Source organism: Salmo salar, chromosome 22 (assembly GCF_965601325.2).
Source record: "Salmo salar chromosome 22, fSalSal1, whole genome shotgun sequence".
NCBI lineage: Eukaryota > Metazoa > Chordata > Actinopteri > Salmoniformes > Salmonidae > Salmo > Salmo salar.
Genome location: NC_138312.1, coordinates 28,507,501 through 28,522,495, shown reverse-complemented (window position 1 = coordinate 28,522,495; position 14,995 = coordinate 28,507,501). Strand labels below are relative to the sequence as shown.

General features: G+C 41.9%; 1 protein-coding gene across 1 annotated transcript in view; it reads left to right on the top strand.

The window, feature by feature from the left end:
• Window positions 1-1,385: 1,385 nt before the first annotated feature.
• Window positions 1,386-14,995, top strand: part of LOC106583121 (ethanolamine kinase 1) — a 37,744-nt gene continuing 24,134 nt past the window's right edge. Inside the window, exons 1-3 of the mRNA XM_014166953.3 lie at window positions 1,386-1,882; window positions 12,613-12,750; window positions 14,558-14,679. Of these exons, the coding sequence (XP_014022428.1) occupies window positions 1,679-1,882; window positions 12,613-12,750; window positions 14,558-14,679 (464 nt within the window). The 5' untranslated portion in view covers window positions 1,386-1,678. The remainder of the gene's footprint in view (window positions 1,883-12,612; window positions 12,751-14,557; window positions 14,680-14,995) is intronic.

Genomic DNA, 14,995 nt, shown 5'->3' with positions numbered 1-14,995 from the left:
ACACACACAAGCACACACACACACACACACAGTGGCATGTCCAGAACATTTTGAATTGGGTGGCCAAGGTGGGGCACAAACCCAGTTTAAGGGGGCCATAACATTTTGAAACTTAATCGATGAAAGGTGGATTTGTTCAATATAATAAGTTCAACGCATGAAATGCATCAGCTTCAGTTTGGTACATTTCCCTGTGCAAATAAATCATAAATCAATTCCAAAAGTCTTATTACAGTGTTTGCATTCAAGGCCAGAATTGTATATAAGGGTATTAGCATACAGCAGTAAATTCCCTTGAAAGTGCCATCCAGAGTGGGAATTATACCGTGGCATTTGGACGGTCACAATCTTTTAAACGGGACATCCTTTTTTATGGGATTTATAGTAAAGACATGTCATTTAACTGTAAAAAAATAAATACAAAAATAATACGTTTTAATGTGTCATGAACACAACCAATCATGACATTTTGATCTGATTGTCAAACAAGTGATGAGGATTTTGTTTTACTTAATTCATTTTAGAATAAGGCTGTAATATAACAAAATGTGGAAAAAGTAAAGGGGTCTGAATACATTCCAAATGCACTGTAAATACAGGAAAATCTATTTCATTTAAAGTATATATAATTAGTGTGTGTATATATCTGTGATTGATTTAGTGATTGTAAAGGGGTTGATAATCATTTCAGTCTCCGGACTTAAAACTAATTGAAGATGACAGTTGATAAGCGCAGATGAAGGATATCAAGGATCTGGAAGAATTCTATATGAAGGAATGTTCTGAGAACTTTATCAATGTGTTCTCCAACTCATAGAACATTTTAGAAAAAGGCTCATTGCCCGTATCCTCGCAAGGTGAGGTATTAAAAGGAATTGAAAACAGGGGTGTCAATAATTTTGACTCCTACCTTTTTTAACAAAATCTCTTTCTCTAAACAATTGCTTTAGTATAAAATAATATAAATTCCCAATTTTTGGCATATAATTTAGCTCAGTATTTTCTAAATCTTTACTAAGGATGTCAATAATTTCAGACCCCATTGTATATTGAATGCAATAACATTGCTTGCACTGGTAATCGCCTGGTTTTTGCATTACAACACTGACACCCACTGGATGAAATTGGGGGCGCCCCGCACCAAATTATGTCTCGTGCCTGTGACTACTCAATAAGCCTAAAATGTTGTGCAAAAACAATGACATGCGAGGGCTTTCTGATCCAAAGTAGGTCCTCATTCAAGGTTAAAAATGCTGCCTCTCTCATGTTATTTAATAATGACTCATTGTATATGATTGGAAACCATAACGCTGTAGAAGACTCTCTGGCGCTCTTCGGCTCCACTCGGACAAACTCGGATGAAAAAGTGTGCGTGCGGGTTGGAATGCTGTCGTCACACAAATCTTTGGTTGTCATTCTCCGAGCCCGCCGGTGTGAGTGTCTAGCATCGGATGATTTCGCGAGGGCGGTGCCAAGTCGGAGGAAATCGTGTCGTGGACTAACCGGCTCCTGAGAAAACCGAAGAGGATCTCACCGGTAGTTGCATCTTCTTCATCAGCGCCGTTGCTTTTCACACCGACAAGCCCCTGGTTTAGCTAGCTCATTTGCTAACCAACGTTAGCCGTTTATACCAACCAGCTCATAAAACAACTGTTGGCTATTTTTTATTTTTTTTTATATGTCCCGAATTCCAGAAATATCTGTTAATAATTCGAAACGGAAAATAAACCACATTATGGAGACTGAGATACACGTGCCTGTTGGGTCGCCGGTAATTCGAAAATTCCCGATTTTCGTGGAGGAAAATAATGTAACGGATGGAGCAATGAAGCTGATAAAGCAGCTTCGGCCAGCGTGGGACATGAACCATGTCAAGACCAAGGTAAGGTTGACAATTCTCCACTGAATGATGCGCCAATGGCCCAACATCACTAGTTGGCTAGCTAGCTAAAGTTAGCATAGCTATCAGATCAGTCCCTTGATATATTCCTCGCCTTGTGCATACATTTTATCATTGGCTTCTCTTGCATTTAGTTTGCAGTTAGGTATTCAAGCTGAGATGAAAGTCAGTGGTGTTAACTAGTTAGCTTGGTTGCGCCCAGGGAGTAGTAGTAGCTAACTAACTAACCACTTTGGTGGATTCTTAGGTCGAATGAATAAGATATTTTCGTGTCAATCTTCAGTGCTCCATGGATATATTGATAGAAATGTCATACGTCCCTCTCCCTTTCAAGACGTGGCGTATTTAAAGGAGACAGTTACAGCAAATATAGCTACTGATAACTAACCCCTTTTGTCTGTGGTTACAGCAAGTGTGTGTGTGGATGAAATGTGTCCAGTAATCTGTATTTGTCAGTGACCAGCTGGCAATGACGTGAGGGTCAGGCAGCATTGATGACGTTAACATTAGCCAGCAGAAATAGAGCCTGGCTGTATGTATTAGCTCAAAGCCCCTATCTAATTTACATTTTCCACTGCCCTGATAGCTTCTTGTAAATACAGGCACCTTGAAAGCTGTCCACTCAGATAAGATGGACATGGTAGTGGCAACACTGTGTGTCTAGAGGATTACAATACCCTGTGAGTCACCCATGGTCTGATGACCACTTCATATCCCCATCCTAATTGCCTCGCTCCTGACCCCAGACACACACCTAATTTTGAATTCACAAAAGACACAACTCACCCCCAACTGCACAGGCACACAAACACGCCTCACTCTTATCTCCATACAAACTGGAATTGATGTCCATTGATAGACCTAGCTAGGTCTATTTCCTACCCTGTTTGTGTGAATTACTCTGACCCTGCCATGTTTAGGGTTCCTGTCAGTCAGTCTGGGAAATGTATTATTCATTGGCACTAAGCAGTAGGTAGGCCTGCTATCAGGTGACACTTGTCTCCTGCCCAAGGGTCAGCTGTTTTATGGCAATGTGTTGACATGTGAGATATATGACATATGCTACCAAGTCTCACGTCAGAATTAGATGTTCATCCATGCTTATAACGTCAAATTTCCAAGTTGTTCCAAACGTCAAATTTCGAAGTGTTTAAGGTTAGGCATGAACTCCAAATGGTTAACATAAGGGTTAAGGTTAGGCTTAAAACAAACATATCAAAAACAACTTTCTATTGCTGGATTTGAATTTGGAACCTTTGGAATCAGAGGCAGATGCTTACGCCCATCCGCCATCCCTGTCCACAATGCACTATCAAAACTAAAACCTACTTGAAGGTAACAGCACTCAATGTTGCCGCTAGTGGCCGGTTTCCACGTCATCTCCTGACGTCCTCAGACATGGATGAAGTCGAATACTGACTTGTATCACGGGTGACCTGGATGGAGATATGATGATGACACTAATGATACATGACACACTGGTTTCATTGGGGCCTTGCTAGTGAGAGTAACTTCCCACTCCTCTTCTAGTGCTGACAAACCAACACATGTCTAACTCCCCAGTCATTCTGGGTTGTTTTGTACATTGAGGCCAGAATGTGACTGTCCCCGCTGGATATTTGCGTGTGTGTTCCTAGCCTAATCTGGGCTGGTCACCCCTTTTGCCCTGTAACTGAGATCGTGACACTGTTGACCGCCCGACACAGCTTTTCTCAATGGGAGCCACCCAAACAGGCTTTGTCTGCCTGCCTTTGTCCCTTTAACCCACACCACCCTGTGCCAGCACAGCCCTATACAGCTGCCCCCACAGGCATGGGCACGTGCCAACTCTGAGAAAGAGAGAGGACAAATTGAGAGAGAGAACTGGAGGACAGATGGAGAGGGAGACGGATACGGAGGGAGGCAGAATGAGTCAGACGTATACGGAGGGAGACGGGGAGAGTGAGGGGGGGGGGGGGGGGGGGGTGGTGTTACTGGAACACAACTGACCTGACTGAGCCACCTGGACATGAAGGGGCGGGGGGATTTCAGTTACTGTAAATATCTAGTGTCAAGTCCAGTCCCAAACATCCAGCCCTCTATCCCTGAAAACACCAGATGCTGCCAACACCAACAGCCCAGTCACACCCCATTCCAATTCTTTGAGCTTACAGCTGCTTATTATCACACGTTAATGCCATGTGGCCTTCTGCCTTACTCTGATGTGGCCGTGCAAGAGATATTTAGTCACTTTTTTATGTTTGATCGTCAATGGCCTCATCAATGGATAGAAACTTTGTTTCATTTGACTTAACGCTTTTAAGCTTAGCCACAATAAAGTAATAGCCTACTAAGATATGCAGACATTTTGTTCTCATTCAAAGAACATGTCACCTAAAAGTAGAATGTTTGTTAATAGTTAGCTCAGTTGTGTTGGCGCTTTATTACCTGTGACATGTGGAGCAACACACCACATAAACACTGGGGCAGGATGATCACAGGCTTTAGTGGTGCATTGTGTTCTGGGTATGTGTAGACGGTCATGAGATAAATAATTCATTCATAAAGGCAGTGTACGTGTGTGTGGTCGTAGCATGGTGCCAGTGTGCCCATCTCTCTAGTCAACCATGCCAGGAATGCCAGCTATGTTGGGGTGGGTGGCCAGAGAGAGGGCCAGTGTCTATAGGGCTAGTCTCTCTGTGGTCTGTTTAGCTGTCATATCACTAGTCAGGGTTTGTCCACATTCCAGTGAACATAAATATGGTCAGTTATTAGCTATTGGGTGCATCTCAATGGTGTGAACTGTTTGTAAAGGAAAGGAAAATAGGAAAGAAAGCCACACTTGACTAGAGACTACAGATGCAGACCATGGGTTCCCATGTGTTACTTTCTCCCCCAACAGTAATCATTGAATGATGTGGCTGTCACTGATAATGCAAACAGCTGGGCCGTTCCACCTCAAAAAGCACAAGAAAGAGGATTTCCACACCCACAATCTCAGTGTTCTGTTAGAGAAGATTAGCATTCCTGCAACATTATTTTGTTGAAATATAATTAGATCTGAGACATTACGCTAATTGATTGCACCCAAATTGGCTATTTTAATTTCTAGGATTTATATAATATTCAATAATTATTGTACTGAACATCTGATTTGAACCAAACCTTTTTCTAACCAAGAGAAAGACTTGAGGAATCCAAAGAAGTTGTCAAAAGCCAGCCATGGACCCCCCACACCAATACCACCCCAACAACAAGTATATAGTATCACTTCTCTGTTTAACAAGTAGTATGGAGCTGCGGCTCGGAGTATTGTTTCATCCTATGTAATGTAATCTCTTTATTTCAACAGAATAATGTTTCTGGAATGCTTATCTTCTGTTTCTAATTACAGAAATAATTTCAGAACAATCTGAGATGGTTGGTGTCATGGCTTGCTGAAATGACATGGAATGACCCTTCTTCCTTGTCTGGGAGAAGTTAAACAAGTAGCCTACCTGTAAAACCCTTGCCCTTTGGCCCAGTTGTTAAGCTCCAGTGTAACCCAGAATATTGTTACTGGGCAATTGCAAGGGGTTCCACGTGATCAGGTGTGCGTGTGGTCTCAATTAGATACAGTGGGCTATATAGCCTATGCATGGGTGGAGAAGCACAGGGCAGTTATCTTTCCAAGGAAATGTACTTCCTAAATCGGAATAACGCTATAGTATACTTCATTGCCTAGAAATTAATATTGATCACCTGTATTTGTCTCTGTCTGAAAATCATCCCACTCCTAAAAGGTAGGCTATAAAGTGCAAGACTCTCCAACTGCTTTCTTCAAACTATGTCTAGCCTGTTGGCTGATATTGCCCAGTAATACCAATAGCCGAATAAAATGAGCCATGTGAGAATCTCTGGTAATTTAACCTATTTCTTAGGTTATTTAAAAAATATATATTGCCTATAGGGCGCTAAAAATTGCTGCGACCATGGTTGGCAAGTGACCTGCATCACATGCGCCTAAAATAACATTGCAGGACTGTTGTTGTGTTCAGGACCAGTTCTTGCGGTAGCAGGTGGTAGTCTGACAGAATGCCAGCTGGTGCTGTATGAAAAGTTGCAGGTGCAGGCAGGCGCAGGATGAATACAGTGCCTTCTGAAGGTATTTCAGAACCCTTTACCTTTTCCACATTTTGTTACGTTCCAGCCTTATTCCAAAATGGATTAAATAAATCTAAATCCTCAGCAATTTACAAACAATACCACATAATGACAAAGCGTAAACAGTTAAAAATTTTTTTTAGCTAATTTATACAAAATAAAAAAAACACCTTATTTTCATAGGTATTGCTATGACTCAAAATTGAGCTCAGGTGAATCCTGTTTACATTGATCATCCTTGAGATGTTTCTACAACTTGGAGTCCACCTGTGGTAAATTCAATTGATTGGACATGATTTGGAAAGGCACACACCTGTCTATATAAGGTCCCACAGTTGACAGTGCATGTCAGAGTAAAAACCAAGCCATGAGGTCGAGATGACGTAATGACGCCACGAAAAATACAGCGCTACACAGAACAAAAGCAATAAAATACTAAGAGCACGCTTCCAACAACTAAACAAGTTCAAGTCGAGCAGTCGTTTGAAAGAGTAAGAACATTTCAGCAAGACAACTCAAAGGCAAAATTCATTAACGCCAAGATAATGGAGTTCATTGCCCTTAACAATCAACCGTGCTCTGCCGTGGATGATGTTGGCTTTCGCCGACTGGTCAAGCCCCGGTACACAATATTTTTCAGATGTTGTCTTACCGGAGTGACACAGTATTGTTGAAACTCACATCCATGAGCGTCACTGCTATTAGCCTCACGACTGACATTTGGACCAGCGACGTCATCCCCATGAACATGCTGAGTCTGACAGCACAGTGGGTCGACGAGGATTTGGTACTGAGGAAAGCCGTCTTTCATTCTCAAGAATGTGCTGGTTCTCATACCGCTGCTGCCATTTCAATGGCATTTGAGAACATGTTTTAAACTTGAAAACATGATCACTCCAAGCTCCATTTGAAAAACTGACTTGAGAAATAAGGTCAACTACGTCTGCAGCAGATGTGATACCCTCTGTCATGGTATTGAAACACCTGCTCAACAAACTGCCAACACAGACCGTGGGGTTAAAACTCGGCTGTGAACATGTGATTCGGTGGCATTCTCTGAGCCTCTTTACTGTGTCGCCACCATGCTCGATGTTAGGTACAAGGACCGCTACTTCGATGCAGACAAACAGGGTTTACGTGAAATGTTACATACACAGCTGGACAAGATGGAAACGGACATAGTGACAGTGCGCGCCGAGGAAGAGAGGCCACGGACACACAGAGCTGAAACTTCACTGCTTGGCATGCATGATGAAATCCTGTTTGAGAATGAAACGACTGAACAAATGAACAACCAAACAGCACAACAAGTAAGTGAAAGATGGGTTTTGATTATGTTTTACTGGTACTAGGGACATATGTAAATGCCAATAAAATAACTTTTTGTGGTGTGTATGTGTAACCTTCATTTAACTAGGTAAATCAGTTAAGAACAAATTGTTATTTACAATGAATGACTGCATACCCCGGCCAAACCCGGACAACGCTGGGCCAATTGTGTGCTGCCCTATGGGACTCCCAATCACGGCCGGATGTGATACAGCCTGGATTCGAACCAGGGACTGTAGTGATGCCTCTTGCACTGAGATGCATTGTCTTAGACCGCTGCGTCCATGTAATTATTTAACTGTATGAGAATGCTTAAGCCCACAAACATTTTGATATCGGTATTGGACAAAAATGTCATATCGGTGCATCCCTACTTACTACATGCAGATGCCAAAAGAAAGAAACAAGGTGGGTAGATAACTACATGTGTCATTGTAGCAAAGTATTTATAAACTAAAAATCAGATCTCTTAAATGTTTCATTCATTTTTGTTCTATTATCTATACCAGGTATTCCCAAACTGGGGGGTACACGCAATGCCGTCGGGGGTACGCCAAATAAAAATGTGATTCACATTTTTAAAATGAAAAAAATACATTTGGATTAGGTTTTTTTTCTCGCCTGAGTAGCCTCATTTCACTTCCAAAAATAACATTAAACAATCTAGTGTTCAGCGGAATAACAGCACAATGTCAAATACAGGTAGCATAGTCAAATAATTAACATCCAATCACATTAACCGTTACTCTCTCGGGGAATTCCACTAACGCTCCGTATGTAGCCAAACGTAGCTGCTGGTCATGTTTAAATCTGTACTGATGGAGCAAAAGCCATGACAGGGAGACACAGTGGAGTGGTAACGCGCGTGCAAGCAGTTGCTCCCGATGCCACTTGGGTACACTGCAGCATCCACCGAGAGGCTCTTGCTGCCAAAGGAAGGCCTGACAGCTTGAAAGACATTTTGGACAGCACAGTGAAAATAGTTAACTTTGTTAAAGCAAGGCCCCTGAACTCTCGTGTTCTTTCTGCACTATGCAATGATATGGGCAGCGACCAGGTAACGCTTTTACAACATACAGAAGTGCACTGGTTATCAAGGGGTTATCAAGTATTTACATGTTTTTTTTTAAATTGAGAGACTAGCTTAGTTTTCTTTACTGACCATAATTTTCACTTGTCTGACTGCTTGCATGATGATGAGTTTCTCACACGACTGGCCTATCTGGGTGATGTTTTTTCTCGCCTGAATGATCTGAATCTAGGATTACAGGGACTCTCCGCAACTATATTCAATGTGCGGGACAAAATTGAGACTATGATTAAGAAGTTGGAGCTCTTCTCTGTCTGCATTAACAAGGACAACACACAGGTCTTTCCATTTTTTGTAAAAAAAAAATGTGTGTGCTAATGAACTCAAGTTTACGGACAATGTCATGTGGTTTAGCGAAGCACCTGAGTGAGCTGGGTGCGCAATTACGTAGGTACTTTCCCCAAACGGATGACCCAAACAACTGGATTCGTTATCCCTTTAATGCCCTGCCTCCAGTCCACTTACCGATATCTGAACAAGAGAGTCTCATTGAAATTGCAACAAGCGGTTCTGTGAAAATTGAATTTAATCAGAAGCCACTGCCAGATTTCTGGATTGGGCTGTGCTCAGAGAATATCCTGCCTTGGCAAATCACGCTGTTAACACTGATGCCTTTGCAAACACGTACCTATGTGAGAGTGGATTCTCGGCCCTCACTAACATGAAAACTAAATACAGGCGCAGACTGTATGTGGAAAATGATTTTAAGACTGAGACTCTCCAATACAACCCAACATTGCAGAGTTATGTGCATCCTTTCAAGCACACCCTTCTCATTAACCTGTGGTGAGTTATTCACAATTTTCGTTCAACAAATAAGGTTTTATATGTAAGATGGTTAAACGAAGAGCAAAATTATTGATTATTATTATTTGTGGGCTGGTCCTATAAGAGCTCTTTGTCACTTCCCACGAGCCGGGTTGTGACAACTCACACATTTTTATGTTTAATAAATGTATCGTATAGTGTGTGTGGCTGACTTACAATGACATTTGAGAGTGCTCTGACCCTGGTGCTAGAGGGGGTACGCAGCTGGGGGTTGAATGTTTGAAGGGCTACGGTACTATAAAAAGTTTGGGAACCACTGCTCTATACAATAGGCCATAATTGATTTTGGCCCAATAGGCCTGGTATATTCCCAAATTCAAGAAGCTTTCTGTTTCGTTTGGGTTATTTTGCCTAAAATCCTTTAGGCCTAACTATATATAAAAAAAAAAAACTCTGCATCTCTGCCCAGCCTGTCAAGAGTGGCCAAAAGGGTGTTTAGCATCCCCAGTGGCTCTGCAAGTGTAGAGAGGATATTCTCTGCTGCTGGGCGGCTCTCCAGACACCATCACATGAGACAGAAGACATAGACTGGGCAAACGACTGTTTTTAAAAATGTATTCTAAAAATAAATTCAAAGGCTCTAATAAGTAATTTTTTATTTATATTTAATTCTTTAAGTCACAGCCTATATGCGAAATGTATAGACTATAATGATTTTAATACAACAAAATGGTTTAAATGCTGAGAGCTTCATGTCCCTACCTGCCTATTGTCGCATTCACAAATGCTTCACAATGTATTTCTTTGTAGGCTATAGCCTTGAAGTAATATGGCCTAAATAATTTATTTTCATTCCTTCTCAGGCTCCCTGTTTGGCTCCTGACCTATTTAGTGTGTATATGCTGTTCAATATGACATATTTGAAATGATGTGAATGTCTTACATTCACCTTTTCATGTTTATTCAAATACTTTTCATTATGTAACCTTTATTTAACTCGGCAAGTCAGTTAAGAACAAATTCTTATTTACATTGACAGCCTACCACGGCCAAACCAGGACAATGCTGTGCGCCGCCCGATGGGACTCCCAATCACGGCTGGATGTGGTACAGCCTGGATTTGTAGTGACACCTTTTACACTGAGACGCAGTGCCTTAGACCTTTGCACCACTCGGGAGCACACTCGTTTGGTTTGGTTTCAATACTTCAAAATCAAATGGTAGGTCCAGGAAGTCACAAAAATAGATGGTTGTTTGTTAATTTGGGAATTTTTTTTTAATGAAGGGAGTGAATTTGGAGCGAAGCGGTTTTTAGCAGTGGTTGGAATGGACCTGGAGGGTCCAGCCTCTCAACTCCGCTCACATACTCTGCTTCACCACATCACAATTGCTGCTACCAGACTCTTATTTATTGTTGCTAATCAGGCACAATTTAAACACTTGGCCCCCAATCCCCCCTTTCCCTGATACATGTGTAAATATTGGACTATAGATTGCGCCTTCCTGTATTATACTTAAAACATTTATTATATTCTACTGAGCAATTTACTTTCTGTTCTTATTATCTTTTATTATTTCTTATTGTTGCATTGTCCAGAAGGAACCTGCAAGTAAGCATGTCATTGGATGGTGTATACCATGTGTATCCTGTACATACTCTATTAGTAATACAACTTAACTTGTGACTACTATGATTTCCCATCGTGGCCAATTGAATTGCAGTCATTCTGTTACTGATTTTTCGGTCATCTAACCAGGTTTCTGTCCTCAGGTTTTATGCAAGTAAAGTCATACCTTATAAAAATATATATTTTTAAACATGACAGCTGTGATGGAAAAAGGAAGTTTTAAATTTTACAAATTACAATTTTACAAATGCCAACAGATAATTTGCTTGTTTGCCTTTATGCACAAATATTAATATAGTAACCATCATATCGAAGTAAATTTGGAGATGAAATAAGTTATGAACTTCACAGGGTGGTGAAAGTGCACTGTGATCTTGATGCTCCTTTCAGAAAATACTGAGGGTCTTATTCTGATGACATGATGATCGATGCTTGACTGCCGTTTGACAAATAAATATTCTCGCTCTTCTCCATAATAACCTCACCATGTAGACTATACCCGCACAGCCTACCTGCATTGTATCTGTGAGCTGTTGGCTAGAGCGCACATTCCAAGACCAAAGTAGCCACATTTGCTATTTAACGCAGAAGAGTTGAAAATGCGATGGAAACTTAAAAAATTGTACTTTAGATTTTTTATTTGGTACATGAAAAAGTAAGCGGAAGAGTTCATTTTTTGTGCACTAGGTTATCACGCAATTTAAAAAAATATATATTTAAAAAAGAATATCTGCAAAAAGTCAATTTGGTTATAACACCATTAGTGGGAAAATGCACATATCTTCTTTGTCCGGATTCTTGAATTCGCATCAAAATCTGTTGCCAATTGAATGGGAACCTAGTTTCTGTTATCAATTTTGGTATGTGTGACACGTTTTTAATTACTTATTACTTTTGTGTATGAATTATTATCAGTAAAAACTAACTAATTGGTAGATCAACCTAAACTTGTTACTTCTGTGAACTCTCATGAGGGAGAGAAATTTGAAAATATCTGAAAGATGTGTGGGTTTTTGGTAACAGAATCACAAGACAATATTTCTTAATTTCTGCACAACTAAATATAAATGTTGATATTACTTGGCAGGGGCCTTTACTTCAACATTGTGTTTTTATGTATTTCTAATACTTTAAGACTTTTTCTAGTAGATGTTTTTAAGACCCTTTTGCGATCTGTGTGACCAGAAATCAAAGCCTTTGCTTATTCCTAATAATAATAATAATAATAATAATTATTATTATTATTATTATTAGGATGGAAAATGGTTGAAAAACATATCTAAACCTTCATTTCCCCAAAATATAGACTCTTAGCTCATTTGACACCAAATTTGATATACTCCTACTCTTCACATGTTGATGCTCATGGGTCCTTTTACATGGACATGACCTACTGTTTCTGCTATCTCAGCTCAGGAGAAAGTCAGACATTCTAGGAATTCACTGTTGTGACTCACTCAACCTTCTCATGGTCATCTAGGCCTATGCTTTCTGATATGATTCCTGACAAGGACAGGCTTGTGCCTCATTATCTAGTGACAGTAAACTAGAGTAAACCCAATTTAACGATGGGATAATCTCAATTGCATACTCCTTGTGTCCTTTCATATCCAATGGGCTTTGAGGACACGAGGAGTATCCAATTGAAATTCTCCCGGAATCTCTCCCTCCAAGTCCCTCTTTCCAGACCTTCACTGGTGATTTAAAAAAATAAAAATAATTATGTTTTATTCTGTATTAATCTCTCTGTGTCTCTCCCCTTCTTCCTCTCTCAGCTCTTCACTGATGGGACCACTAATAAGCTGGTTGGTTGTTATGTGGAGGCGAGTCCAGAAGACGTGGTTCTGGTACGTGTGTATGGGAACAAGACGGAGCTGATCGTCGACCGAGATAACGAGCTCAAGAGCTTCCAGGTGCGCATACACACGTTCTCTAACACACATCCTTCACAGTTCACACACTTGACACTTCAGAGCTTTCAGGCGCTTCACTAGAGGACATCTACACTGCTCAAAAAAATAAAGGGAACACTTAAACAACACAATGTAACTCCAAGTCAATCACACTTCTGTGAAATCAAACTGTCCACTTAGGAAGCAACATTGATTGACAATAAATTTCACATGCTGTTGTGCAAATGGAATAGACAACAGGTGGAAATTATAGGCAATTAGCAAGACACCCCCAATAAAGGAGTGGTTCTGCAGGTGGTGACCACAGGCCACTTCTCAGTTCCTATGCTTCCTGGCTGATGTTTTGGTCACTTTTGAATGCTGGCAGTGCTTTCACTCTAGTGGTAGCATGAGACAGAGTCTACAACCCACACAAGTGGCTCAGGTAGTGCAGCTCATCCAGGATGGCACATCAATGCGAGCTGTGGCAAGAAGGTTTGCTGTGTCTGTCAGCGTAGTGTCCAGAGCATGGAGGCGCTACCAGGAGTCAGGCCAGTACATCAGGAGACGTGGAGGAGGCCGTAGGAGGGCAACAACCCAGCAGCAGGACCGCTACCTCCGCCTTTGTGCAAGGAGGAGCAGGAGGAGCACTGCCAGAGCCCTGCAAAATGACCTCCAGCAGGCCACAAATGTGCATGTGTCTGCTCAAACGGTCAGAAACAGACTCCATGAGGGTGGTATGAGGGCCCGACGTCCACAGGTGGGGGTTGTGCTTACAGCCCAACACCGTGCAGGATGTTTGGCATTTGCCAGAGAACACCAAGATTGGAAAATTCGCCACTGGCGCCCTGTCACAGATGAAAGCAGGTTCACACTGAGCACATGTGACAGACGTGACAGAGTCTGGAGACGCTGTGGAGAACGTTCTGCTGCCTGCAACATCCTCCAGCATGACCGGTTTGGCGGTGGGTCAGTCATGGTGTGGGATGGCATTTCTTTGGGGGCCGCACAGCTCTCCATGTGCTCGCCAGAGGTAGCCTGACTGCCATTAGGTACCGAGATGAGATCCTCAGACCCCTTGTGAGACCATATGCTGGTGCGGTTGGCCCTGGGTTCCTCCTAATGCAAGACAATGCTAGACCTCATGTGGCTGGAGTGTGTCAGCAGTTCCTGCAAGAGGAAGGCATTGATGCTATGGACTGGCCTGCCCGTTCCCCAGACTTGAATCCAATTGAGCACATCTGGGACATCATGTCTCGCTCCATCCACCAACGCCACGTTGCACCACAGACTGTCCAGGAGTTGGCGGATGCTTTAGTCCAGGTCTGGGAGGAGATCCCTCAGGAGACTATCCGCCACCTCATCAGGAGCATGCCCAGGCGTTGTAGGGAGGTCATACAGGCACGTGGAGGCCACACACACACTACTGAGCCTCATTTTGACTTGTTTTAAGGACATTACATCAAAGTTGGATCAGCCTGTAGTGTGGTTTTCCACTTTAATTTTGAGTGTGACTCCAAATCCAGACCTCCATGGGTTGATAAATTGGATTTCCATTGATTATTTTTGTGTGATTTTGTTGTCAGCACATTCAACTATGTAAAGAAAAAAGTATTTAATAAGATTATTTCATTCATTCAGATCTAGGATGTGTTATTTTAGTGTTCCCTTTATTTGTTTGAGCAGTGTATGTAAATCAAACACCAGACTCTTCAGGAAGTACATCTACACTGGTAGCCAAGTTCAACTCCCTGTGCATGGACCCATGTTTAGGCTATTTCCTGGTCTGTCTTAGGCCACCTGTGTCTAATAATTTGTGTGTTCCCAGGTGCTGCATGCTAACGGCTGCGCGCCGCGGCTCTACTGCACCTTCCAGAATGGCCTTTGCTACGAGTTCATGCAGGGGGACGCCCTCGGAACACAGGACGTCAGGGATCCTACCATACTCAGGTGAGGACGTGGTGCAGTCCAACAGGGACCCCAGCCTACTCAGGTGTGATGGTACAGGTGAAGTGTGGAGGTGCCTGTTAAACGGATGGGGGACAATGTTATTCGAAAACCCTCTTCAAGCTGATCCTGGTATCTGTCTAGCTTGCAGGTAAGGCGGGCTTTGATTTGTAAATGTACACACCATGAGTAATTTTGGATGAGCACATTGTATTTTATTTCATTCATCAGAAGCAACATGTTTGCATGAAAGGTGAGTACTGGTATACTGTATTGAGTAGTGTGTAATATAGTGTCTTATAATGTGTGTCTCTTCCTC